Source organism: Bombus fervidus, chromosome 4 (genome assembly GCF_041682495.2).
Source record: "Bombus fervidus isolate BK054 chromosome 4, iyBomFerv1, whole genome shotgun sequence".
Taxonomy (NCBI): Eukaryota; Metazoa; Arthropoda; class Insecta; order Hymenoptera; family Apidae; genus Bombus; species Bombus fervidus.
Window position 1 is genome coordinate 3184406 of NC_091520.1, and position 23734 is coordinate 3208139.

A 23734-nucleotide genomic window follows, 5' to 3' on the forward strand; every position below is an offset into this window, starting at 1 on the left:
AAAATTCACATTTAGGAGCTCAGTAATATCGATTGTTCATCATTACCGGGTCTTCCCATCGTTTCTATTTGCAATCTTAGAAAGCGTGTTATACTATTCATATTAATGATTAGTGGGAAAACCAAAGTAGCAATACATTAAGCTGATTAAACGTATGGAATGACGCTGATGGTTATATTGCGTATCTCTCTTTATAACGTGATCCTATCTCTAATCGCGAACTATCATTATGCAATAATTTAGATTTCGTTAAATGACGCAACCTTGTATTATATCATCGATTCAATAAATTAATATACATTGATTAAATAACAAGATCTGTAACTTGATTTATATTTATTAAGCAGCGGTGTATCTTTCAACACTTAAAACCGTATGATTTGCAAATTGCTATAAATTGCGCGATAATTTTATGTAATAACGATGTGTCAGAATTTTATGCATATGACGAATTTTTATGCTTATGACATTCGTTTAATCGTTCCTACTATATTGTCGAATGAATCAGCTGGTAACGCTGGCTGGAATTTTATTCAAAGCAAATTATAAATTATGGATTATACTAACTTATTAAAAACAAGTAGAACTAAGTTCAATGTTACAAACTAATTCGTTTCGTTAATATAATTTAATCGTAATTAATTATAATTTTTATCTGTAACAGAAAATCGAAATTACACGTTGATACTTGGTAATTCGAGAACTTTTAAATCTACTGATAAAATACATCGACACATCGGTGGTTAATTATTATATTATTTAAAATATTTACCTGATGGGTCTCAATTGCTTACCTGTAGGGCTTACTGTACTTAACTGTAGTGAATCGAATTTAACTGCCATATTTAAATATCATCTCACGCATGATTATGACAATTCTGTCCTACAGATGAATTTCTGTGAAACGATTCAAAGAATGTACATCCATAGCGATAAAATATCAAACGTTGTCTTTCGCGTTATTTCTTTGTTTCTAAATAATTTACTATTCCGTTTACTCGGCTATTTTCCTATCAATAAATTTCGTTACAAATTATTTCACAGACGATTATCTGTAAGTTTACGTCATTTTAGTGACGCGTCAAATGACAGATAAGTTCGATCCATTAGCTTCAGTCTCGTACCATTTAAGAACATAACTCCAAGTAACTAATGAGACTTCCTAATTAAGACGTGGATACCAATAGTTTTTTTTTTTTTTTTTATGTAAACGGATCAATACTATTTTATACGTAGAATCGCGATCGATGGTTCGATTAATGCAAAATTACGTTCCCCTCATTTGATATTTACCTGGAATACTTCCTGATATATAAATTAACAGCTTGCATGATGTATCAGGTTCTAGCCTTAGGTCACTCTATATTCTATAATCAATAGTATCTTCTTGCAAGCATACTTAATGACAGCTACTTTAATTTAGTAGTACATACATAATTTATGTGCACAACAATATCCTTGAATTGCAACGGTGAATGGAAATTGCATGTATGTATGTATGTATGTATGTATATTAGACAATATGGATCAAGGCAAGAATATTTGAAAATATAGATACGTCGGTTCACATATGATACACGCGTGTGAATATTTCATTCGAATGAAAGAAAGGTGTGTGCATATCGAATGTCTATTCTGAAAGAGTCAATAAAGTTGTGTGTTGGCGTACAGATTTGCGCGAATATTAACGATAATCCTTTGTCGTGATACAATCATTTTTCATAGATTTCTATAATTAATGTACCTCCAAATCGATTTTTCTGCGTATACTTAACATGTTATTTAAAACAAAAAGAATTTTAGTTACTGGCAAATACAGGATTTTTTACATTGACAAAAATTCATTTACCCGTTTTAAAATTGTAAGCTACCAAATCTTAGATCATCATTTTTTTTAAATTTGTTGTGTTTTGAAAATTTGTTATGAATATGTCTCCTTGATAATCGTACATTCATAAAGTATCTTTGATTATATGGAGGAATATATTCTGTTCTTCAAGATGAAGTATAATCTTCATTTTCTAAAGGATTAAGTCGTTGATATTCCTTCGCATTTTCGACATTTTCACTTGATAAATCTTGGACTCCGAACTTTTCGAAGTTATAGACATAACTGTTTTTTCGAACTTAAAATCTGCTTTGTCAAGTTGTTAACATTATTTTTCCCACGTACGCGTATTAGAGTATTGTTATCAGCAGTGAAAGAGATTATTTTCCTAGCTTCAGTAAAATGTGAAAAGAATGCACTGTCACGTCGACTTTATCAACGGTAATTACGTTTAGAATTAAAAGAAAACGAAAAACAGTATATTATTTTACCACTAATTATGACGATACTATTACAAAAACACGACAAGAACAGAACAAACTGTTTTGCTAGAAATGATGACATAAATTTTAAAATTAAGCAATAAATTCCTCCCTTACGTTTAGTACAACGTGTACGAAAATTCGTTATTAATAAATACAATTGCAACGAGGGAGATTCTATGGCTCAAAATAGAACGAAAATCAAGAATAACGAAATTGTGTTTGCGATTTCATTTTTGAGAGAAAGTTTGGAAACTTTTCAATTATATGTATCTTTGCTTTATTTCCAATTGAATGAGAACAATACCACCTGAACAAGCTACCAATCGAACAAGAATAACAATCTCGCTGCAATCAGATCAAACTTCCATTGGAGGAATCTTTCCGTAATACGAAGGCTGTTGAGAACCTGTTCAAATTTATCAAAAGCAATGAACACGTCTACCATTCCATTTAACTATCAATAACCAGCATTACACGTCGTTAATGACGTCGTCGAAAAGGAAAGGAAGAATAAACAATCGAGAGAAAGAGTAGAAATCGACAGGAAGTTATTCCACGCGCGAGAATGTGAAACGAAATTTTTTCGCCTAAAAATCTCGTTTAGGAGAAAACGGAACGTGGACGTGATTTAGTGGATAAATTTCAAATTTCTCGGAATCAAAATTTCATTTCCTACGTTGTGCGACGTTTAATATGATAAAACATTTCAAACGTAATACTTCAATATTCGAATAAAGCTCACGGACTTATCCTCCTGGCTGCCGTAAATGTCGAGTTAACCGCACCGCTACCCTATTTTCTCGCAAAGATTGCCCGCCAAATTAATCCTGGCCAACTCGTTAATAAATGGAGAGCAAGTGGACGATCGCTATGCGTTTTTCTTCCAAACGATGAACTCCTGCTTCGTTATCTCAAATATTCGACCATTTCATTCGATCGCTCTGGAAACGCTTATACCTCGAATGCCGAACTGCTTTGGCACAACGTTATTGGAAGCTATTCTCGAACAACTGCGATTGTTTCGTATAATCGATGTCGAAAGATCAATTTTCGACCAAATATTGAAAATTATTGTTAGGCAAAGTTAAACCGTATTACATGTTGGCTGAAGTTAGACTGTAATTTCTTAACTTAGGTGATTTCTTTCGAGAACACAAAGGAGGTTCTTTCTTAATATATTTAAATATTGCATATTAAAATATTTTAAATATAAAATGAATATAAAATGGAAATATTAAAAATCTTTGTTTAATAATAATGACCCTCGATACGAGTAGATGTAATTCACGTTTACATACGAAACTGGTTTGACTTTTACCATTCGTAACTTACTAATGAAATAATGAAGGGAACTGTCTTTCCTTTACCGCATGATTGATGGTTGATCGTAAGTGATACTGAATCATCCGCAGTTATAGTCTGCGAATTCATCTCGATACGAATTATATTCTCGAATATTAACGATTATATTTGTCATTGAGTACGAGGCAGTGAAAAAGTGTTTAATGAATATTTTATGATTACATCTACAAATTATGATATTCAAAGGTACTCCGTACAGGAGAATCTTTTTTAAATTTAGAGTTACTTAACTTTGCCACATAATCTATTCAATTTCATTCGATTTGTTTTGAATGAGTTGGTATATCTCTTTGCTCGAGCAACGTTGTACTACAGTTTAATCTTGCTAGTCGTATTAAGAAATATACATATACATGAAATTTCAATATACAGAAGATAAGTTAATTTTTTTCTGACGGATGATATATGCGATGTAAGGAAAATTATGCCGCATAAGAAATATTATCCATGAAATATGTATTTTCTCGATTTATCAGCGAAAACTTCTGCGAATATAAATCATTCTTAGTGTGTAGCTAAACTCATGGTAATTTATAGATAAATACGCTGAAATGTAATTTTTTTTAGCAATTGCAAAGTAAAATCTATTTGCAGAAGTTAAAAGCGACATATCCGCGACGACCATTCGGAAAATCATATCTCTTTTGAAATAACAATAACGTAAATGTATTTTAAAGAGTTTCCTTCCTTTGTAACTTTAGTAAACATACTTAGCTATTTATCCATACAATCACCGCTCCTGTTGCACCAGCACTTGTCGCAACGTTACACAAGTTTCTGTATGCCTTTTTTTTTTTTTTTTTTTTTTTTATCGTGGGGAAATCCTCATGGACACTCGGCGCTGCGTAGCAACGACCGTGTAGTGTCGGACTCTTACCGACTAAAACCCCACGGTGGTCATCCCGACGTTCAGAGGTGCACCCGGGGTCTCTTGCGAATCACTACCGAGTGCAACCTCGTCGTCTATCTCCCTGCCGTTGTAGTTGTCTAGGGAGGCGTCCCGGCTTGAGTTGGAAAGCTAGGGGGAACCACTCCTCCTAGCGCCACGTCCCCTAATCTGACGCACCCGGGGCAGCGACGGCGGCGCCGCGCCCCTGCGTCGTACGGAGCCCCTGCGACGTTGATGCGACGATCTACTGGGATCGGCTCTTCTCTTCCGGTCCCTCTCTGCCCGCTCCTTTCTCTGCATAACCTCCTCGCAGTAGGCGCGGACAGCGTTAAACTCCCGGGGCCCTCGGAGCATGGCCTCAACGATCGCTTCCGGAGCCAAGTTTCTGTATGCCTACCTTTACGGTATACTTCCACCGCGAGTTTACATAACACAATAGTTTCTCGCGAAGCGTTGTATCCAGTCCAAAAACTTTTTAAATTTGGCAAAAAAACTATCATGTGAATCGATCGATGTCGTCCATCATCTGTGACGAAGCCGTTTTGTAAGCTTCTGCGTAACGCAAAACAGTATTAAACTAAACGGTATTGAATTTCCGTACCCATCGCCTTATCGATGATCCATCCATAATTTTATTACAATGAATTGCTATAATTCGACGATAAATTCCTTTTCGAAGAGTGTTCTCAGCATTTAAAAAGCGTCGAAATGGGACAGACCGCGTTTCGTCATCAGTGGGATTTTCAAATCTCGTTTTAAACGTACGAAACAACGACGATATTCATTATTTAAGCAATTTAAACAGAAAATTTTCCATGATTTTAGTCGACGTATAAATGAAACTAATTAACCTTCTATGAGTACATTCCATCTTTTTACGTGCTTCCTATACGTAGATGGGTATTTCCAGTTACTTCTTGAACGAATACAGAACTTGTCAGTTATTATAAATTATCGCATATCGTTGCGACAGTACGAGGTTGCCGTGCGCGACTTTAGTCGTATCAGAGAAGATACATCTGCAAACGAGATAGATCGATTGTTCGATCGGGCGATCGTTTCGTCAACAGCCGAATGCACGCCGCCTCACGGGACAGACACGTGTGACCCACCGGTGGTGCACGCCGGCGTCAACGTGTTAAAAAGAGAGTCGATCCCCGTATGAGCTCGTATCCTTGTATATAAAAGCGTATAGATCGTATTGTTGATTAGTTTACGGTATGAAAGTGTGGCGTAAAAGTCTGTAGATAAATAGCGTACAAAAATCATGTCGTGCAGCGGATCGCGCAACAATACGAAACAAAATGTAATTATAAGTTGCAGAAAGATGTAACTTGTAGAACTGCGACAAGTTTTATCATGACAGATAGGCTCGATTAAATTTTCAAAAAATTGCTTCAACGTGTTCTTTCATCCTGTTTATAACACGTCTTTTTAATTCTTATTTACTTGTAGTATCGTAGATGATTTAATGATTTCGCTGCGAATCGTTTGATGTTCTGTCGATTACGTTGATGTCCAACGATTGCGACGGCGATAATGTTTCGCATTATCGCTCTTTCGTACATAGGGCATAATGTATATTTGCTGTTATTATCAATGTAAAAGATGAAATTGCTTGTAGATTACATTTTTCCTGCATTTTATTTCTTACGATTCTACGCTATCTGTGTTTGAATAGCCGCGTTTATTTATCTTTCCATTGGTAAACACGAAATTTTCAGTACCATTACACAAACTCGATGCTCCGTTGGATATTTCCAGTATTTACCATCCGATTTGTTTCATGCTCTAACTCTATCATCAGATATAAATTGATTAAAATTTAGATTGGTAGTAAAACATACAGGGTGGTCGTGGAACATCAATCCACACGATATTTCTGGCACTTGCCACGGTCGGGTAAAATAACGTACCCTGTTTTAAGACGAGGGAAGATAGCATAGTACTTTTCGCTTTTTATGTTTTCTCTTTGTCTTTCATATCATACGTTTCACAACGTTGAAGTTAAAATATTTTTCAATAATTCGTCGATCCAAGTACCTTAATATTCTTTATAAAGAATTAAAAACTGATCGAACGGTACACAAAACAGAACGTATTGTTCCATCTAAAAATATAGAAATATGTTAAAGTAAGGCATTTTTCGAAATTCTTAACATCGTAATTTGTAGCCGATCGAAAGCTAATTAACTATCGTCCGAAACATTTTTTTATCCAAAGTGTCTGAAAAATCGCGGGGACTGAGTTTTAGTCCACGCTGTATATGTTTTTAAAGGTAAAAATGTTCGTTCGACCCCTTCGCATCGGAGAACGAAATATCTCGCCACGCAATGTCTGTCTATGATACGCTTCGGACGAGATATTTTGCCACACAATGCCCTTCGTACGATGTTTTGTACGAAATAGGCATCTCGCGACGCAATATCGTCCATGTAACGCTTTTAACGAAATATCTCGAGCCCCGTTTTTTAACGTTTACAAACTCAACGTCTTACGGATTGACTTTTACGCGAATCATTGGACGAGATATCTGAAGTTTGAATAAAAAGACGTACGAGATATCTCGTCCGAAGAGTCACACAAATGATATTGCATCGCGAGATATCTCGTACAAAGCATCACATGAACGACATTGCGTTGCAAGATATCTCGTGCAAAGCGTATATCACGAACGACATTGCGTAGCAAGATATTTCATCCTCCGATGCGAAGGGGTTAAATGTTACTTAAGAATTCGATCTTCCAACAATGGGCACACGTACGTTTCTGTTCAAATATTTTTCTACCTCAGTTAGCTGATTGACTTTCATCCGCTACTATGAGAATCATCGGTAAACGATTTTCATAATTCGACGTGCGTTTCGGGAATTTGTCTGTTCCTTCTTCCTCTAAACGTAATCTCTCGCTGCTTGATACACAATCATGTTCTTTACGCTTTTATAACGTATTGTGTCTTTTATGTGCAATCGTTGAAATATCGAAATAGCGATTTTACAACACGTGCAATGTTATGAAGAGTTTCCGAAGTGAATCCTAAGTCACACGATCTTAGACTTTAATTTTTTTCCAAACGAGAAGATGATTTTGATAAAAAAAGAAGAATTGCTGGCTTTTTAAACACACGCTAGATAGTACGTAAACGACTGCTTTTGATTAAGTGTTCCTTTGAAATGTTTCAAACTGTTTTACCTTGTACAGCCGACGAAGGGAGAACGATCCTAACATGCCCTTTAAAGGCTGCCAGATTCTATGGAACAGACGAAAAGGGTCATTTATGCTATAAAGTCCATATACAACTTCCCATATGACCTAAAAGCAAAAGTATGTTTACACTCTATTCGTTTATTATTAATTATTAATTACGATTAAATCCAGTAACCATATCGTTAGATGCTACGAGATTTTATATTTTAATTTTTAACTTTGTAGAATTTTTAATAACGTTCCCTCTGTTCAGAATTTCCACTGTATAGCACACGGTATTGAAACAAGCAAGTAAGTGATAGTCTTATAACGAAGAGTCATCAGCTATAAAGAACACATTATTTTGAAATTACTATTTGCAGTCGTTTTCCAAGATGATTTTCGTGTCATCCAGTCCTGTAACCTATAAATGTCGAAGTTCTAGATAATTCAGATCATTCGTACGTTAATTCTCTACGTACAGAGTGTCTCGTCTAATTTGACCACCTTAGGTATCTCACTTCTTATTGATGATAGGGAAAGACGTCAGAGGCAAACGTTATTTAATTTCGAGGGGCAAATCCATGATGGGGTAATCTTGAAATTATTCTCAGGGTCACAGTTTCCAAGATTTCCATGTCGTTCGTGTTCCTTTAGATAGGACTGTGTACTTTTACCACTACAGTTGAGGTTAAGACCAATGTAATAATTTGTAATACCTTTCTTTTTTTCTTTTTTTTTTTTTTTTTAACGTGGAGGAAATCTTCATAGAGAGATATTGAGAATTTTCCACCCTTTGTGCAAATGTATCCACCAAGGCGAGGATTCGAACTCACGACGCATCGTTTTTACGTCAGGTCCTTAATGTGCGTAGCTGGGAGCTGGGAACCCCACAATTTGTAATACCTTGACATTCATGTAACTTACTACTACCGTAGTTGTTTCATCATTCGTAGCTGTTACCGAACATTTCTAAATTTTTCCTACTCAGAGTGATCAACGAAGAAAAATGCATTTTTACAAGCGATGAAAATAATGCTCGATAGGAGGAAAGTTCCTTTAACGTTGGATCGGTTTCACGCGTCTAGATTTCTTTCTGTAGAGTATAACAAACAAAATATTAGTCAGCAAGTTACAAAGACACACAGAGAGTCACACGTTAATCGTTCATAGAAACGTATTGAAGTGGTTAGTCATCGTTTCGAACGCTTATTGAAATAAATTTTCTTTCATCAATCACCTTATCGCAGTTATTGTATTATACACAGCTATTATCAAACACTTTTGAATTTTTCGTACTCGAAGCAAACTCGTGATATTCTAACAGTGGGACGCGTCACGATGCATCGTCGCGGAGCGTCGAGTGACGCGTTTCCGCTGAATTCACCGATCTTCAGATATTATCAAAAGGTACATCGTATAAACGTCTACCTCGAGATGATTGTACGTCTATCTATATATATATATTCATTAGTCTAAATTAAACAAGGATTAAATAGGAAACTCTTTAGAACACATTTGAATTGTATAATTCACATTCACAGTCCATAGACAGGGTCCGACCGAAAAATACGTGGAAGCTGGTGCGACGCGAAAAAAGATATGAAATAAAATTTGTCCAATCACGACTTAGATTTCGAGAAAATCGAGTTGGAAAATCGATCGAGTGTACTCGAACGTGACTAGTTCCCTACTGGGCAGGACTAAGAAAATTTAAATTTTATCCGACCATGTTAAATTAATAAATTACTGATAGACTCATATATTGAATATTAATTAAACAAGGTGCAGCCGAATAACATGTGCCGTAACATGTTGAACGAAACAAATTTTATTCCGTGTCTCATTCTTATTTTCCTGCAAGGAATCACGTCGTGCCAGCTTTTGCGTGTTATTCGATCGAACTCTGTGTGCGCGTATAATACGTGCGATTCCCGTAACGACGTTTCAAATCCGCCGCGTTATACCAGGGTCCGCTGTGCTCAACAAACTGAGCAATTAATTCATTATCTAAAATAGGCGTGGAGCATGGAGTATTCAATGCAGCAATTGATTTCGTTGTATCGGATTTGATTTGGGGAAGTATGCGTTTCTCCACAGCTCCTTCGAGCAACTTAACGATACAAACTCACATGTAGCTTCTGAATCAGTGGAGCCCACCTTACCACCTGTAGCAAAACGAAGGATCGTTTAGAAGCGAGCAAGAAGATCTTAGAGTATCATCGTCGCAATAAGCATTGGTATTAGTTACGTGCTTTCTATGTGCTAGAGTCAGGGGCGGATTTACCTTGACGCTAATGACGCTGTAAGTGTCAGGCTCCGGTACTCTACGGTATTCAAAAGTGCTTGTTAAGCAGATTGATAGATTGTCAGAATTACTTAAAATACATTTGTTGGTACGAAAAGACCAAGGGGATGAAAATGTTAATTTGGCTAAAACGATGTTTGTCGAATCAGCACGTTATAGTCATTCGAATATTCGAGACGCGATCGATGGGTCCATTCTGAACAGTGTTTTGGAGGATTCTTGCGTTTCCTAGAGTACGTGAAAAACGATTGAATCCTCCAACGAAACTAACTATGGGAGTTTTGAAAGCAGTTTTGTGCTGGCTAGTGCATCTTAATTACTTCACATGAAATCAGTATTCTCTGTCAAAGTGAATATTATCTTCTGACAGATCGGCCAAACGATCTTTAAACGTAGATGTCGATTACTTATTAGTTTAACAAACATAGATTTAGCCAGCATAAGCTTCCCCAAAACTTGGCTTAGCTCAGGGGCTCCTAAATGATTATTAGCTTCAGGCACCCAAAGGGTTAAATCCGTCACTGACTACAGTGATACATACAAACGACATCGAGGGTTCCTGCAGAATCGGAATAAGTTCTTCAATGTATACATATATACAGAATCTTGAACAATTTTGCTTGAGATAGCAGCTTCTCACTGACTACAACAATTGCAGAGGATAAGGCCAAGATGTTTCAATTAAAACTTTCCTGTCATATCATTTTTCCATCTTTACCATGTTTACGCGATGGATTGGTAACGATATCACGTAGAAATCTCTTTAGATTCTCAATCTGAAATTATTAAAAGTTTCAGCGATTCCTGTGCATCAGATTTATTACGATGGATAACGCAATACGCGAAAGCTTTTATAGCAATAATCCAATAATAATAAACAATAGAAAAAGCTTTTTAAAGCCTTTATTTACCGAGGAAAAGCAGAAAAAATTGCGAAATATGAAATTGGATTATTTCGTGTTTTTCAACTTTTGAGCGCGTGTCGCACGCTCTTTTTATTTTATGAAACAGAACCGACAATGAAAAATGTCAACGATAAATTATAGCGAGTCCCAGTCCTGCGCGCCCTTTGTGTTCTCATTATCTTGATACTACTGATATTTTATAATTAAAGTTATAAAGAACGAGGAAAATTTACATGAACAAATAATGTGCAATTTCATCGGCGTACGTTCATTTATAGATAAATGTTACAAGAAGTTAATACCAATGTTTGATAATTTATTTCTCACTTTCATCAAATATTTGCTGATTAGATCTTTAATTCTCTTTTCTTGATTTCATTTATCGAGGATTGTTTTTTAATCGCTTAATTTACTAATTAGTTTTGTGTAAAAGCTAAACGATGATGTAATTAAAAACTTTATAGGATATGTAACATAAACAGATAGGATCATGTTGTACTCTAGAAAATACTATTAAAAGTATACGAACGTTAAAACTCTAACACATAGAATACCCGTTTTTCTTTTTCAATTAAAATAAACATGCTTTTGATTTTGAAAAACTAAGTTAAAAGTAAACGTATTAGCCGAAGCGTCTAACCGTGTCATTGGAACTGGAAGACCTCTGCCAGCAAGATATCATGTTTTCAACATTATTTTCGAAAAATATTGTTGTATCGTCGCTTTTTATTTAATTAATTTGAATTTCGTACGTATTTGGTGTAGAGTTGCAAAGAAAATAGCGAACAACCTTCAATATTATTTCGAGTTAAAAGATGGCAAGAGATCGAAGAGCATAAATCAACATACCTACAATTTTACGAAAAGCGATAAACGATATACTATACAATTCTTCATACAAACTAGGTGAATAATTGCTCAGACAGACATTAAATACATCACGACCTAATATTTTGCTTGTATCGTATTAAAATTCGTCATAAACGTTTTAAAACGCAAATTTTCTTTATGCAAATAGATACAATTAAACGAAAGGGTAGAATAATAAGCTTCAGATAATAAATGACAGACATTTAGAAAAAAATTAAAAGATGATACGATTAGAGTAATGCATTATGGACTAGCTCGTAACTGCGTCTCACGAGCATGCACGCCAAACAAAAATTTTATTTCAGTGAGTTTGACGCGTATACTCGACGTCGCTTGTGTTTATTTACGCACTGCATGACCTAACTCTGTGAGAGATTTCTAAAACTAAATTCCGCGGTTAAATGTTTAAAAAGATCTTTCCTTCGATTTTGATAGAAATCACGTCAAAATTCACTTACGTTACTTTACGTTATTTATTCTTTTAGAATTTTTAATAAGAAGAAGCAAAAATAAAATTTGTGATTCGACTAACTTTAACCAAGTATGTTGGAGAAACAGATCAACAACGACGTCTCTATCGCAATTTCCATTTTATCATTAATAATCATCTACTATATATTCTGCACTCTTGACTAAACTCTGTGAAAGAAAGTTACATGCGATAAGATTTAATTGGGTCATCCTTCGAACTTCGACGTATGATATTCTACTCTGTTCGACGCAGTGAAACTTTTGGAAGTCTCCTACTGTCACGGAAACGGATACATCAGCCAATGCTCCGAGGACGCATTTAGACTCCCATCTGCTACTTCTTCGTAATCGGAAATAATTTGTCGTGTCGCTTTCCCAGCCAGTATCGGCAAGCTGCGCACGAACGACGCCAAAAATAGCATTTCGTCTAAGCACCGACGTAATTATAATAGCGGCCATTAGCTTGATGAGCTCCGCAACTGGGCCTAGTAATCACAGGGCGTTTAATTAACGTTCGCGTTTCTTAATGATTGTGTTAGGCACGAAGAGGTGTACGTCTTGCCACGGCGATGAACCCCGTTGTGAATTCGAATTCGAGTGGTACCTCCTAGCCCCGTATCGATATCGCGCGTAGGGACAGCAAGTTGGTGGATGTAGGAGGATGACTCGATGAGAAATCGTATCGAAACACGCACGTCCGCTCTTCCTTTCCACTTGCTAATACCGAATCCTCGTATGAGTAGAGAGAATTCGCCTGACAGCTCCACCTCCTTTCTCGCTAGTCTACCTACTTCCACCCTCTTTCTTTCACTCGACTCGGCTCCACTCGCTTCGCCTCGCCTCGACTTGGCAAACGTGCTGCGACGCGGTGTGTTGCCGATCGCTATGGCACTCGATCGGCAGGGTCGTTGCGAGACGAATCGCGACACCAATCACGACACCAGGAGGAAACTCTTCTGCATTTGCACCTGCAGCTATACCTCCGCATCGAGTCCTGAAAACGACGATAGCGTTCACTGTTTTCGTAAGTCATCTTCTCGTCAAGTTCGATGTTCATTAGCTGTTTTGTGTGTAATTTCCTGCGATGCTCGTTTCCCAACTTCCGCGTTATTTCTCGTTATGGTGAGGTATTTCTACGAATCAGGCGTGAGACAGGTTACGATTTTGAAATGCATTTAAAAACAAAGGGAGAAATATCTGTTAATTAGCCGCTGACAAAGAAGACTTTAGGAAGCCGCCCTTAATTTTTGTTCAAGTCGGTTTTGTGCTTCTATTGGTCTGTATCTAGCTACGAGCCATTCGCAGGCCAAGGTCAATTTCAGATTTTGAAATTTTTTAAACTTTAAGGATAAATCGATCGCCTATCTCGTGTTATCGCTTATTTCATCAATTTTCTCTGCTTTTTGTTTTATACAATTAATCGACGTTGTAAATATGCGGCTCATGTGTATTTCTAAAATTATTAAATGAATCGGATCTCGTATCTATTATTTAATAAACAATAGGTGGTAATCTTCTAAGGAGGCAAAAGCACCTAAACATATTAGCAATTTCACTATGAATTATAAGTATTTTTTAGGGAAACTTTGAGGATGTGAGCTTCGAGATAAAGATTATAATTTTAATACAAATCGTTGTAAATTATTGTATCTTATATCATTAGTATATTTCATGATTGTAAATGTACATCATTAATTTTATAATATTTTGAACTTGCCACAGGAGAAAATCAATACGATGATTTTATCAGCTATAATTTATTTTAATATAATTAATTGTCTGTATCGATTCTCTGTACATAATCGTAGCACGTCTCTTATCTATATTATATATTGTTACTGCTTATCGACCCTCGACGAAATATGTTATATTTATGGCTGCTGTATTCGTTCATTTTCAAAGAGTTACATTTGTTTGTATCTAGATAACAATCACTTTTATATTAACGATAAATGTCATTTACAGAACCATTTGCCGGACTAAATAAACGATTATGCATTTGACCTATAATATACCTACATATTTCAAAGCTATAATTCATTCGGTTACCAAATGAAAATCTTGTACCGATTCTGATTCGCCAATTAATTTACATGTATCGTGCATTCTAACATCTTAATAGCGGTACAAAATCTGAAGTGAAAATTACGCGTGTATTAATTAGCTCGGTGCTTTAAATCCTATCAACGATACTAAAGGCATTGATTCTTTGTGTTGCTTATCCCGCAAATAAGTCGATTCCAATCCTTCTTACGTATTGCCATTAGTTTTGTAGATACACTTTCCTTAATTTTTACACTGAAATATTAGCAGTGGGATACAGAGTTGATTTTATTGTTGAGTTTTATTATATCATTTACAAAATTAACTCGATCCATAAATTTAACTATGTTACGTTAAACGATTGTTCTAGATGAAAATGTTAAAAGATTGAATATAATTTATTGGCATAGAGAGTCGCAAATAATTTTTCTTCGGATATTCCAGTGCTCTATGTACAACTACAGGAGAGCACTGCACTTATCTTCGATGTATCGGTGGTGTAATATTGATTAATTCTTAAAGCGAGTCGTTCAATTTCCATTGCATTAGCATATAATTTTAACGCTTGTAACGCTTATAACGCAACACCGCAGGCCCTTAAAGATAAAAGCAAGAGGATAGGGAAATTTGTTTATGAAGTAAAACGATCTTGTTATATCGTTAGAAACAAAAACGACGAACCGCTTATTTCAGACATCGTCAGATTATCGTCGTTACAAGAATCGTCAATAAAGCTTATTAAAGCGAATGTAAGACGAAGTAATCCGACACACTGGCTCGTGTTATGTTTCATTATCAAAAATGATAAATGCACGTTTGTTGAAGGCTGGGGGTACACTCTTTTGTCTCTGTCATATCAATTTTCATAACACAAAAAGAGGGAAATATATCTAAATCGAGCGATACCCTAATTTATTAAAAAAATATCTATACTCGTACGGGCGATAAATTCTCCGATATTTTCTGAATTCAATACGACGTATAATACGTACACCGTGCTTGCCAATTATTTTCTTTATTCACCAGTGCGAGATAGTTCAAGATGGATAAAATCAACGTTTCGTTCATTCGTTTTCATTGTGCTCTGTTCTCGGTTAATTGCCGCACACTAACGCCGTGAGTTCGGAAAATTCACGGTTATTTTCCGACGGCGACCTTTCACGTCCAAACCATAAAAGCACCATTACGTCGATCAAAATATCATTTTACGGATGGTATACTTCCGCAGCAATAATTTTTGCCCGGTTCCGCCACATTTGAAGATCCACCAGTAACGTCCATACTCTCACGCGTCGTAGGATTATGTATACATATACCCACATATATTTAACATCAGTTTGTACATATCAACATCACCAGAAGCATGGTTCAATAAAAATCTTTCAACCTTTCTGAACAGAAAACCTCATCGTAGTTTCACCTAGACCCCGTTAGTGCACATTGTAGCATAACCACAAACATCGGACAATCTTACAAATCGCTATAGTTAACGACACCTAATACGTATTAACGTTACAGGTACAGCGAAATCTTCATTATCCGAACATCTATTACTAACACATTCCAACGTTCGATCAAAATGTTTTGTTGTACGAATATTGGAATCAGCTGGAAAACAAAATGTATTACGTTAACTATCGCAGTGAAACGGGAAATGCGTCCCAAGCGACACAACCGTAAAGACGCATTGAAACGTTTACGATATTTGTAGAATTTTTAGATAAATGTTGAAAGAGACGCGGAGTAAAAAGATCACTGCATTATTCAACGGTAAAATAATTTATCAACACGAAATAATTACGATTCGGAACAAAACATTCTTCCCATTCGAAAGCTTCCCTTCTTTTCTCTTTATTAATTCGAAGGTTCCACCGTATGTATATATGTATGTATATGTTTGTATGTGTTTCGTTTCTTCCTTGAACGGAAAAAAGAAAACGCGAAGAAAGGAGAAAATTACGCTTTGCCGTGTTTTACTATTCGAGCAACCGCGCGACACACTTTCCTATGATAAATAAATTAAAAAAAAAAAAAGAGAAAAAATATATATCGAATCGAGGGCTTAACCGCACACGGTTATGAACGTTGTTTTGATTTTGTTTTAGGTACGCGGAACGCAGTCAAGCTGGCTGCCTCCGCCGGTAACCCCTCCGCTGCCGTCGCCGCCTCCGCGCATCCTCCTGTGCTTTGGAGCTCGCGCAGGAAGCCCGGTAAGTCCATATGTGTACGCGTATTATTTCCTACTCGCGTTTTCATCTCACATCCGTGCTTAACGGCAAAACTAAATGCCAAGAGAACATTCGCATCACCTGCTTGGTTTCTTGCGAAAGTGCAATTATTGCGAGCTGCTGGTTCCAAGTTGTTACTGTTAGTCGAGGAGAGTCTATCTTAACTCTTAGTCGTAGTAACGAATAAAAATGCCAAGAAAATTACGACGAAAGAACCGACGACGACGATGAAACAGGGCAGATTAACATTTCAAATTGTTCAAATTGCGACAAAGAACTCGTTTGGAATATTATATGGCGCGATAAGGAATTATTTAATCGATACTTAATCAGGGAAAATGCGATTTTCTATATTACCGGTTACTTAGACCGAGTATTGCTATTATTAGAATAAATTTGTCTTCTTGATGTTTGTTCCTCTTTGGTGGCAGTTTCTTACGTCCAATCTGTAGTACCATCCAGCGACGATAAACTGAATATAGCAGTTGATTGAATGCATAAATGACAAAGAGAACATGTAATAATGATGTACGCGTTCGTAAAGAGTTCAAGCATGATAAAGAATACATTTAGATTGTAAACATATTAAATAATACGCAGTTACGTAAAACAGTATCGTCTGGAAAAAAAAAAGGTAACTTTTGTTGTACCGTTGCGCAATAAAAATTTCTAAAAAGTAAAGCACGACGGTTTCTTGTGTCGTTCGAACAGCTTTTGCACGAGTTTAAAGATACGATTGAAAAAAAGAGACAACGTTGGCGATTAATGTAACGTTGCAGCGATTGGTTGCTCGTCCTCGTAGCGCATTTGACAGGGCTGCGGCCGCGAAGCATGCAATTGGCCCAGGGGTTAATTTCTCCGCGACCGGCTAATTTGATACGAGCCATGCTCGTTTGACCCCCACTTATTGACCCTGGCCAGTTAATTCACAAACTCTCAGAGGTCTTTTGGGATTGGAGCATACAACTGATCGTACGTTTCGTATATCTTAATGATAGATTTTGCAATAATAATAATTTTGCAATACGGCTTTCATTTGCACACGTTCGTTAATTACGTGCTTCGTTTTAATCAGAATTATTGCGAATATAATGTGGGCTACAATCAATATATATCGTATAATTGTTCTTCAAAAAGCTATATATTTCATTTGTATTTTTTCGAAACATGGTTTATATCGACGCTTTAGTAGTATAGTAGTTTAGTATAGTAGTTTAGTAGAGTATTAAAAACCATACGGTTAATATGCAACATAAATATTTCAATAACTAGCAAAATATATGTTACGATAGGCGATAGATAAGATACATAGAGTATAGGTACAACGCTATAGTGAGAAACTATACGTATATTTGCAGTACGGAATAATTATGTCATTAGGTATAGCATAGAAGGAGTTTATTTTTAAAGAAACGAGGAATGTAGGTATATATTTTTTGAAGGGATGTATTAAGAAAATACTAGAAAGATATAACGACAATTTTAATCATTTCTATAAAGTACAAAATGGTATTTAAAAAATAATAAAGAAATAATAATTTAAGATTTCACGTATAATTTTCTTTACAAAGTTAATAACAATGCATCGTCGTTTTAACGATATATCTTTCCTTTTAATTTACTGATCCTAAATTGCAAGACTTCCATAGCATTATACCGAGACTAAATCATTTATTTTAATAGTGTGCAACGATTTCTAGTTACAAAAATAAATAAAGCAATTGTTTACGACTTTTAAACTTTAAACTTTCACGAAGTTTATTAAATCACGTAACTTGCCGTGCTTCGGTTTTCGATCGTGTGTTTAATAATAGGTATGTACGTTGCGCTTTGTTGCAACGTTTCCACGTTTCTGATCTACATCGAAGAACTGGAACGTGTACGAAACAATTCGGAACAGATTGCACCGTATTAATAAAAGCAGGATTGTTTGAACTAGAAACGTTGAAGATTCGGACATTGCATCAACATTCATTGTTCAGAAACCTAGATATTATTTATTCAAAGATTATATCGAATTTTTCTCGATATCGAATTCCATAGTTGTCTGTAGTAATTCGAAGAAATTGCAAGGACTGGTTGGAACGACAATTTTTGGGAGATCAGTCCTATTGACGAATATTATATACAGTGGCTTGCGAGACTATTCGTACACTTTGTATAGAAAACTTTTACTTACGTGCGTATATCGTGTGTGCTATATAAAACATTTTGAAATTTTATTAACGCTATAGTAAGGTGCTATAGTGCCACGATAACATCGGAGAAATTTGAATCGAAGCTGAAAATCTACATAGAAATTGCAAGGTATGATTATCACAAACTATCTGGCAAAAAATTAATACACTAATGTATACTAATGGTATACGTATGAATAGTATGAATACGAATAGTCACTTTGAACATAAATAAGCGTTAAGGATGATCTCATTCGATACTGGGACTTATTAATATTATGGATGACTGCATGTTTAAATGATTTTGTAGTCTACGTAAAATATATTTTTTGAATACATTTGTATCAAATATCTCGTGTCCATAGCGCTTGGAATAATAGTTGACACACTGTGACACGTACACGACAACAAATTTAGGAAGAAATTCCAACGATAGCGGAAGAAATAACCCACCTAAGGAAATATAATACCAGACTAATGTATTTTCACAATAACAGACAAGAATCTCTACACGGTTAATCTACCCAGAAAACTCCATAGAAAACATCCAAAGGACCCTTTTCCGTAATGACAGAACGTTGATATAAATTCTCTGCACGACTGCTTTCTGCTGAGAAAAAAAGCTACGTGGTACACTTTCCAAATCTGCTACAGAAATTTACCGGATGTGACAAGTACTCAAAATTATTATAATAAAATAAAGACAAAAAAAAAAAAAATATCTTGTAACTCGTGTATACATCTCCAAAGTCGTTAAAAATTTTATCAATATATATAATCATGCCAGTTGGACGTCATTATGGTGCCAATACAATTTCAAAATGTGTCGTATAACAAAGACGATATGTTCATAAATGACATCGCCAAGTGCACGAACACTTTTGCGTGCAATTGTAAATATTTTATTTCTGCGTAGAAATATTTATACACATATGTGTTTAAACATACTCCTCTACATGGAATCAAAAATTAATGTACATACTACATGAATGAATACGCATACGTATATTTTATATACAAACTTGCTTATGCACAAAACGAAAAATGTGACAATCTCGCGTTGTAACACGAGCAAAATGAACGAAGGTAAACACGAAAGGATCGACTCTTGGAGCAAATACGTACAAATATAATATGATTAATGTAAGTATAACACAACATATGACAATCCGAAAAGTTCGAGCGAAACGAATGAAAAATGACAGATGACCTTTCGATCATGATACGAAGAAACTACCGTGACCTTGTTGGAGCTAGCAGCGACAGAAAATCGAGGCAAGCGTTCCCGCGGCATTGACACGCTTGTCAATGCCAATGGCAACGTGGTTCGAGGCACGCTTTCAGACCGATCTTTTACCCTCTCTCTTTCTGCCGATCCTGTCTTATGATATATCTCGTGTTCCAAACAAGTTATGTTATTACTTTGGCCCGTACGTGGGCCGAGAGAGGAAGGTCACAACCTCCGGGAATTAGTGGCGTCCTAATTGACATATCCGTTCGAGCGTTTTCTGCTCGAAGAAGCGCAGCTGCGAGGATCAAAGTCGACAAAGGAAGGAAGGATCTCGTTGAAAGCCAACCGTCGAGATTATGAAACGAAATTCTGACCAAGAAATTCTTTGAATTAAAGAGTTTATATCTATCCCGGAAAACAGCTATATCCTTTCATCGTTGCAATTGTTCCTATTACTTTGCAAATTGTCCATGCAGGGGACACGTTCAAAAGGATATTAATTAAAACAGGACAGTACATTTTTTCCTTGTCAAGCGTCCTTATATGTAGCGTGCATTTAAATGAATTCTAAAATGTATCTGTTACGATGGCTAAATACTATATGTGTAATTGATACAAAAGTAAATTATAAAAAATATAAATAGTTTGCGTGTTTAAGATATATTAATGAAACTAGTTTTTGCGATATATTGATTGTTATACGAATGTGATATATATATTTTATAAAAATACATTCGTATAACAATCAATATATCGCAAAAACTGGTGTTATTAAAATATCCTAAATGCATAAACTATTTATATTTTTTATAATTTATTTTTGTACTAATAAAATATATGTACATAAAGCACTCCGATATAAAGTAACTTTTCAAAGACGCTATATATTTTATTCGTTTAATTATAATATGTAATTGCAATCGATAAACATATTCAACTAATATTTCTGTAATTTTGTCAAATGGACGTAAGATTGATATAACACAGGGTGATAATTATTTATATGTAATGGTATATTTTTAATCATATCGTAATGATTAAATATTCTAAACACTGCCTTATCTGTATACATATATACGCGGATTTATTTATATGGTCGAACTTCTTAGGCATCGCGAACACCGCATAGCATATCGAATTATGTAGCATATATTAAATGTAATTAAAATGTTAGAATATAGTAGAGATTTTCGTCCCTTATTGGATATGCATACATTTTGTGCAAACTACAAATTAACTTTGAAAATTTCAAATATATCGAAGTTTTATTAACGTAGGTCTCGTAATATCATTATGCATAGCGAGCCCCAATTAGCGTTAATAATTGTACAGAATGATAAATTATGTTCGACTGATACAAAAAGTAGTGTAACAAGTGGTACAAAACTCAATTAGTTTTTCTTCGATTCTTCATTGATTCGTTTGATATATTGTAACATTCATCATACAGACAATTTTTAGTATAAGAAATTAATATTAGATTAGATTAATCTAGGCTTCGCTAGTTATGAGTAATTATTTTTGCGTCATACACCGTTATATCTGTTAAATAAAAAAAAGTCATTAACGCAAGTGATATATTTTTCTATCTAATTTGACCACTTTCTATGGCCTTTTGATAAAACTACCATTATCATTTGTTTTCCCTTTTTTGATCCACTAAATTTTATCAATTTAGTGTTTATACGATACTTTGCTTTCTTTCGCGTTCTTTTTCCACCATTTAAAAAGCTTTTAACAATCCAAACCAGCTTTGCTGAAGGTTAACAGGCGCTTTATATCGCAGTAATAGAATGCGTTAAAACCTTGATCAAAAATTGTCACGATTTTATTTATTTGTTTATTTATTGTTTTCTTTTTCTTTTCTTTGAAATACGGGAAAGAACGAATGGTCGTATTGCGTTATCAGGAAAGAAATTTATTTGTACACACCATAGAAGTGTAAAATGGGAATGTTACTTAAGACTGTGACACGAAAATGCAAGCTTAGCAGTAAGAGGAGGAGAAAACGATGCACGGGTTAATTACGAGATCGCTGCTAAGAGAATTCCTTAACGAGTACCCGGCCGATTAGAGAGTTGTAACTGCCGGTCGTCGTGAGGTAACGGTCGTGACACGCGCGACTTCAGAAGAGAAATCTTCTTCCTTTCGTTCCTCCTCTTTGGTCATGTCGAGTAATAGCGAGCACGCCAGATGGATCTTGAAATCGCGTATTCGTCAGACTCCGCGCCACGATGAAATTTATCTTTCAAACGAAACGCTTTTACTTTGCCGGAACATTCATTCATTTCTCATTGTCAGACATCGCAATGTTTCTCCGAAGCCTACAATGTCCTTATCTGAACATGTTACAATATCCGCTTTAGGGATATCATTCTTGCTTCCTTGAATATCGATGTTGCAACTTTTACGAGACACGTTTCCCGTTAAATAATTTTTACATATCGATAATTTCGATGTTAACTATGTCTTTTACAACTGTTTGTATCGCGTTTCTTTTATAAATCGTTAGCTCGCGAATGAAAGATCTTTCCCAGCAAAAGGACAATGCTTGATAATGTTCCGTTAAGAAGCTTCGTTTCAGCTCTAAAACGCAGAGCTCCTCCGGTATAATCGTAGCAAGAATAATCAGCCCATGAAGATCAAATTTCTAATACGAATTGCAAATGGGACGTGGGTGATATTTCCTTAAGACATGTAATAGAATTTTTAAATTTTCTTAAAAAGATCATGACGAAGTCATTCTTGGATCGCATCCAAGAATAGAGACAGCAGCATAGATTTTTCGCGGAATCTCTTCCACGTTTATATTTCTATTGGCATAAAATTTGAAACGTGATTTCGCGGTAAGAATCCGCCTGCTTACTTATCTCAACTTATATTATATATGTGTAATCACAGTTTTCCAGGAACTTTGTGACTCGTTTACGCGTTCGTTCGAGATATTTCTCGCTGAAAAGATTGTGCGTATTAATTATGCAATGATCCTATTAAATCTGCGTTACATGTAACTTAGCTCTCGCGGGCCAGACTTTTGCGGAGCAAAAGGAAGCTGGACCTACTATAATTAAAATACGTTGAATACTACTATACGTTCGAATAGGACAGGTGCTTCGAAGAATCGTAGACACGTTTGACGACTTTTTTTCTTGTACTTGGTGTAGTCGAGTAGAAAAGAGGGAGACAAGAGGTTAATGCAACGTTTCCTGAAACATGAGGTAATCCCCGATCTCCAGCCGACATTTCAGTGCTAGTACGACCGGACACGCCCGCGCTTCCAGCCGTTTTTCATTAGTTCAGTCGTCAAAAGCGGCGACATCCGCGGGAATTTCCTAATAGATTGTGTAATTGCAATTCCTTCGTCGTTCTTCAGATTTTCGAATTACTTTCTGATTTCGTTGTCCGTTCTATTTTAACCAGTCTTTTCATGCGCAGTCAGAAAATCGTACGCTTCAACAGGCTTTCATTAAAACGGCGTTAGCTCGTTAACGCGCGTTCGCAAGACCGACAGCTATCGAAATTTATCATCTGCGTAGTATCTATCAACACTTTCGATTCCATCGGATCAAGAGCTGATGACTCGTCTCGTTCTAGCAGCTGTTGCACGCAACGTAACGTTTAATAAACTCGCCTAATGATATCCTGTTGTAGGATTTGAAATATTAACGCGAGGAAAAGAAAGTTTCACCGACGACAAGTGAGAAGATCGAAAGAAAGGTAGAGGGGATCTATATGACCCACGTATAATCAG

At 35.8% G+C, this 23734-nt stretch overlaps 1 protein-coding gene across 9 annotated transcripts in view; it reads left to right on the top strand.

The window, feature by feature from the left end:
• The window catches only part of LOC139986771 (dual 3',5'-cyclic-AMP and -GMP phosphodiesterase 11), a 139648-nt gene that overhangs the window by 48432 nt on the left and 67482 nt on the right, over positions 1-23734 (top strand). For 5 of the 9 annotated variants that reach the window (XM_072002360.1, XM_072002363.1, XM_072002357.1 and 2 more), the window contains one exon: positions 16453-16557. Coding sequence is in view for 3 of the 9 variants with exons in the window: in XM_072002357.1 (XP_071858458.1) it covers positions 16453-16557 (105 nt within the window). In the remaining 6 variants the exon portion in view is untranslated. Of the gene's footprint in view, positions 1-13174; positions 13329-16452; positions 16558-23734 lie in introns of those variants that run through there. The other 4 variants (XR_011799712.1, XR_011799711.1, XM_072002355.1 and 1 more) reach the window with 1 other exon arrangement.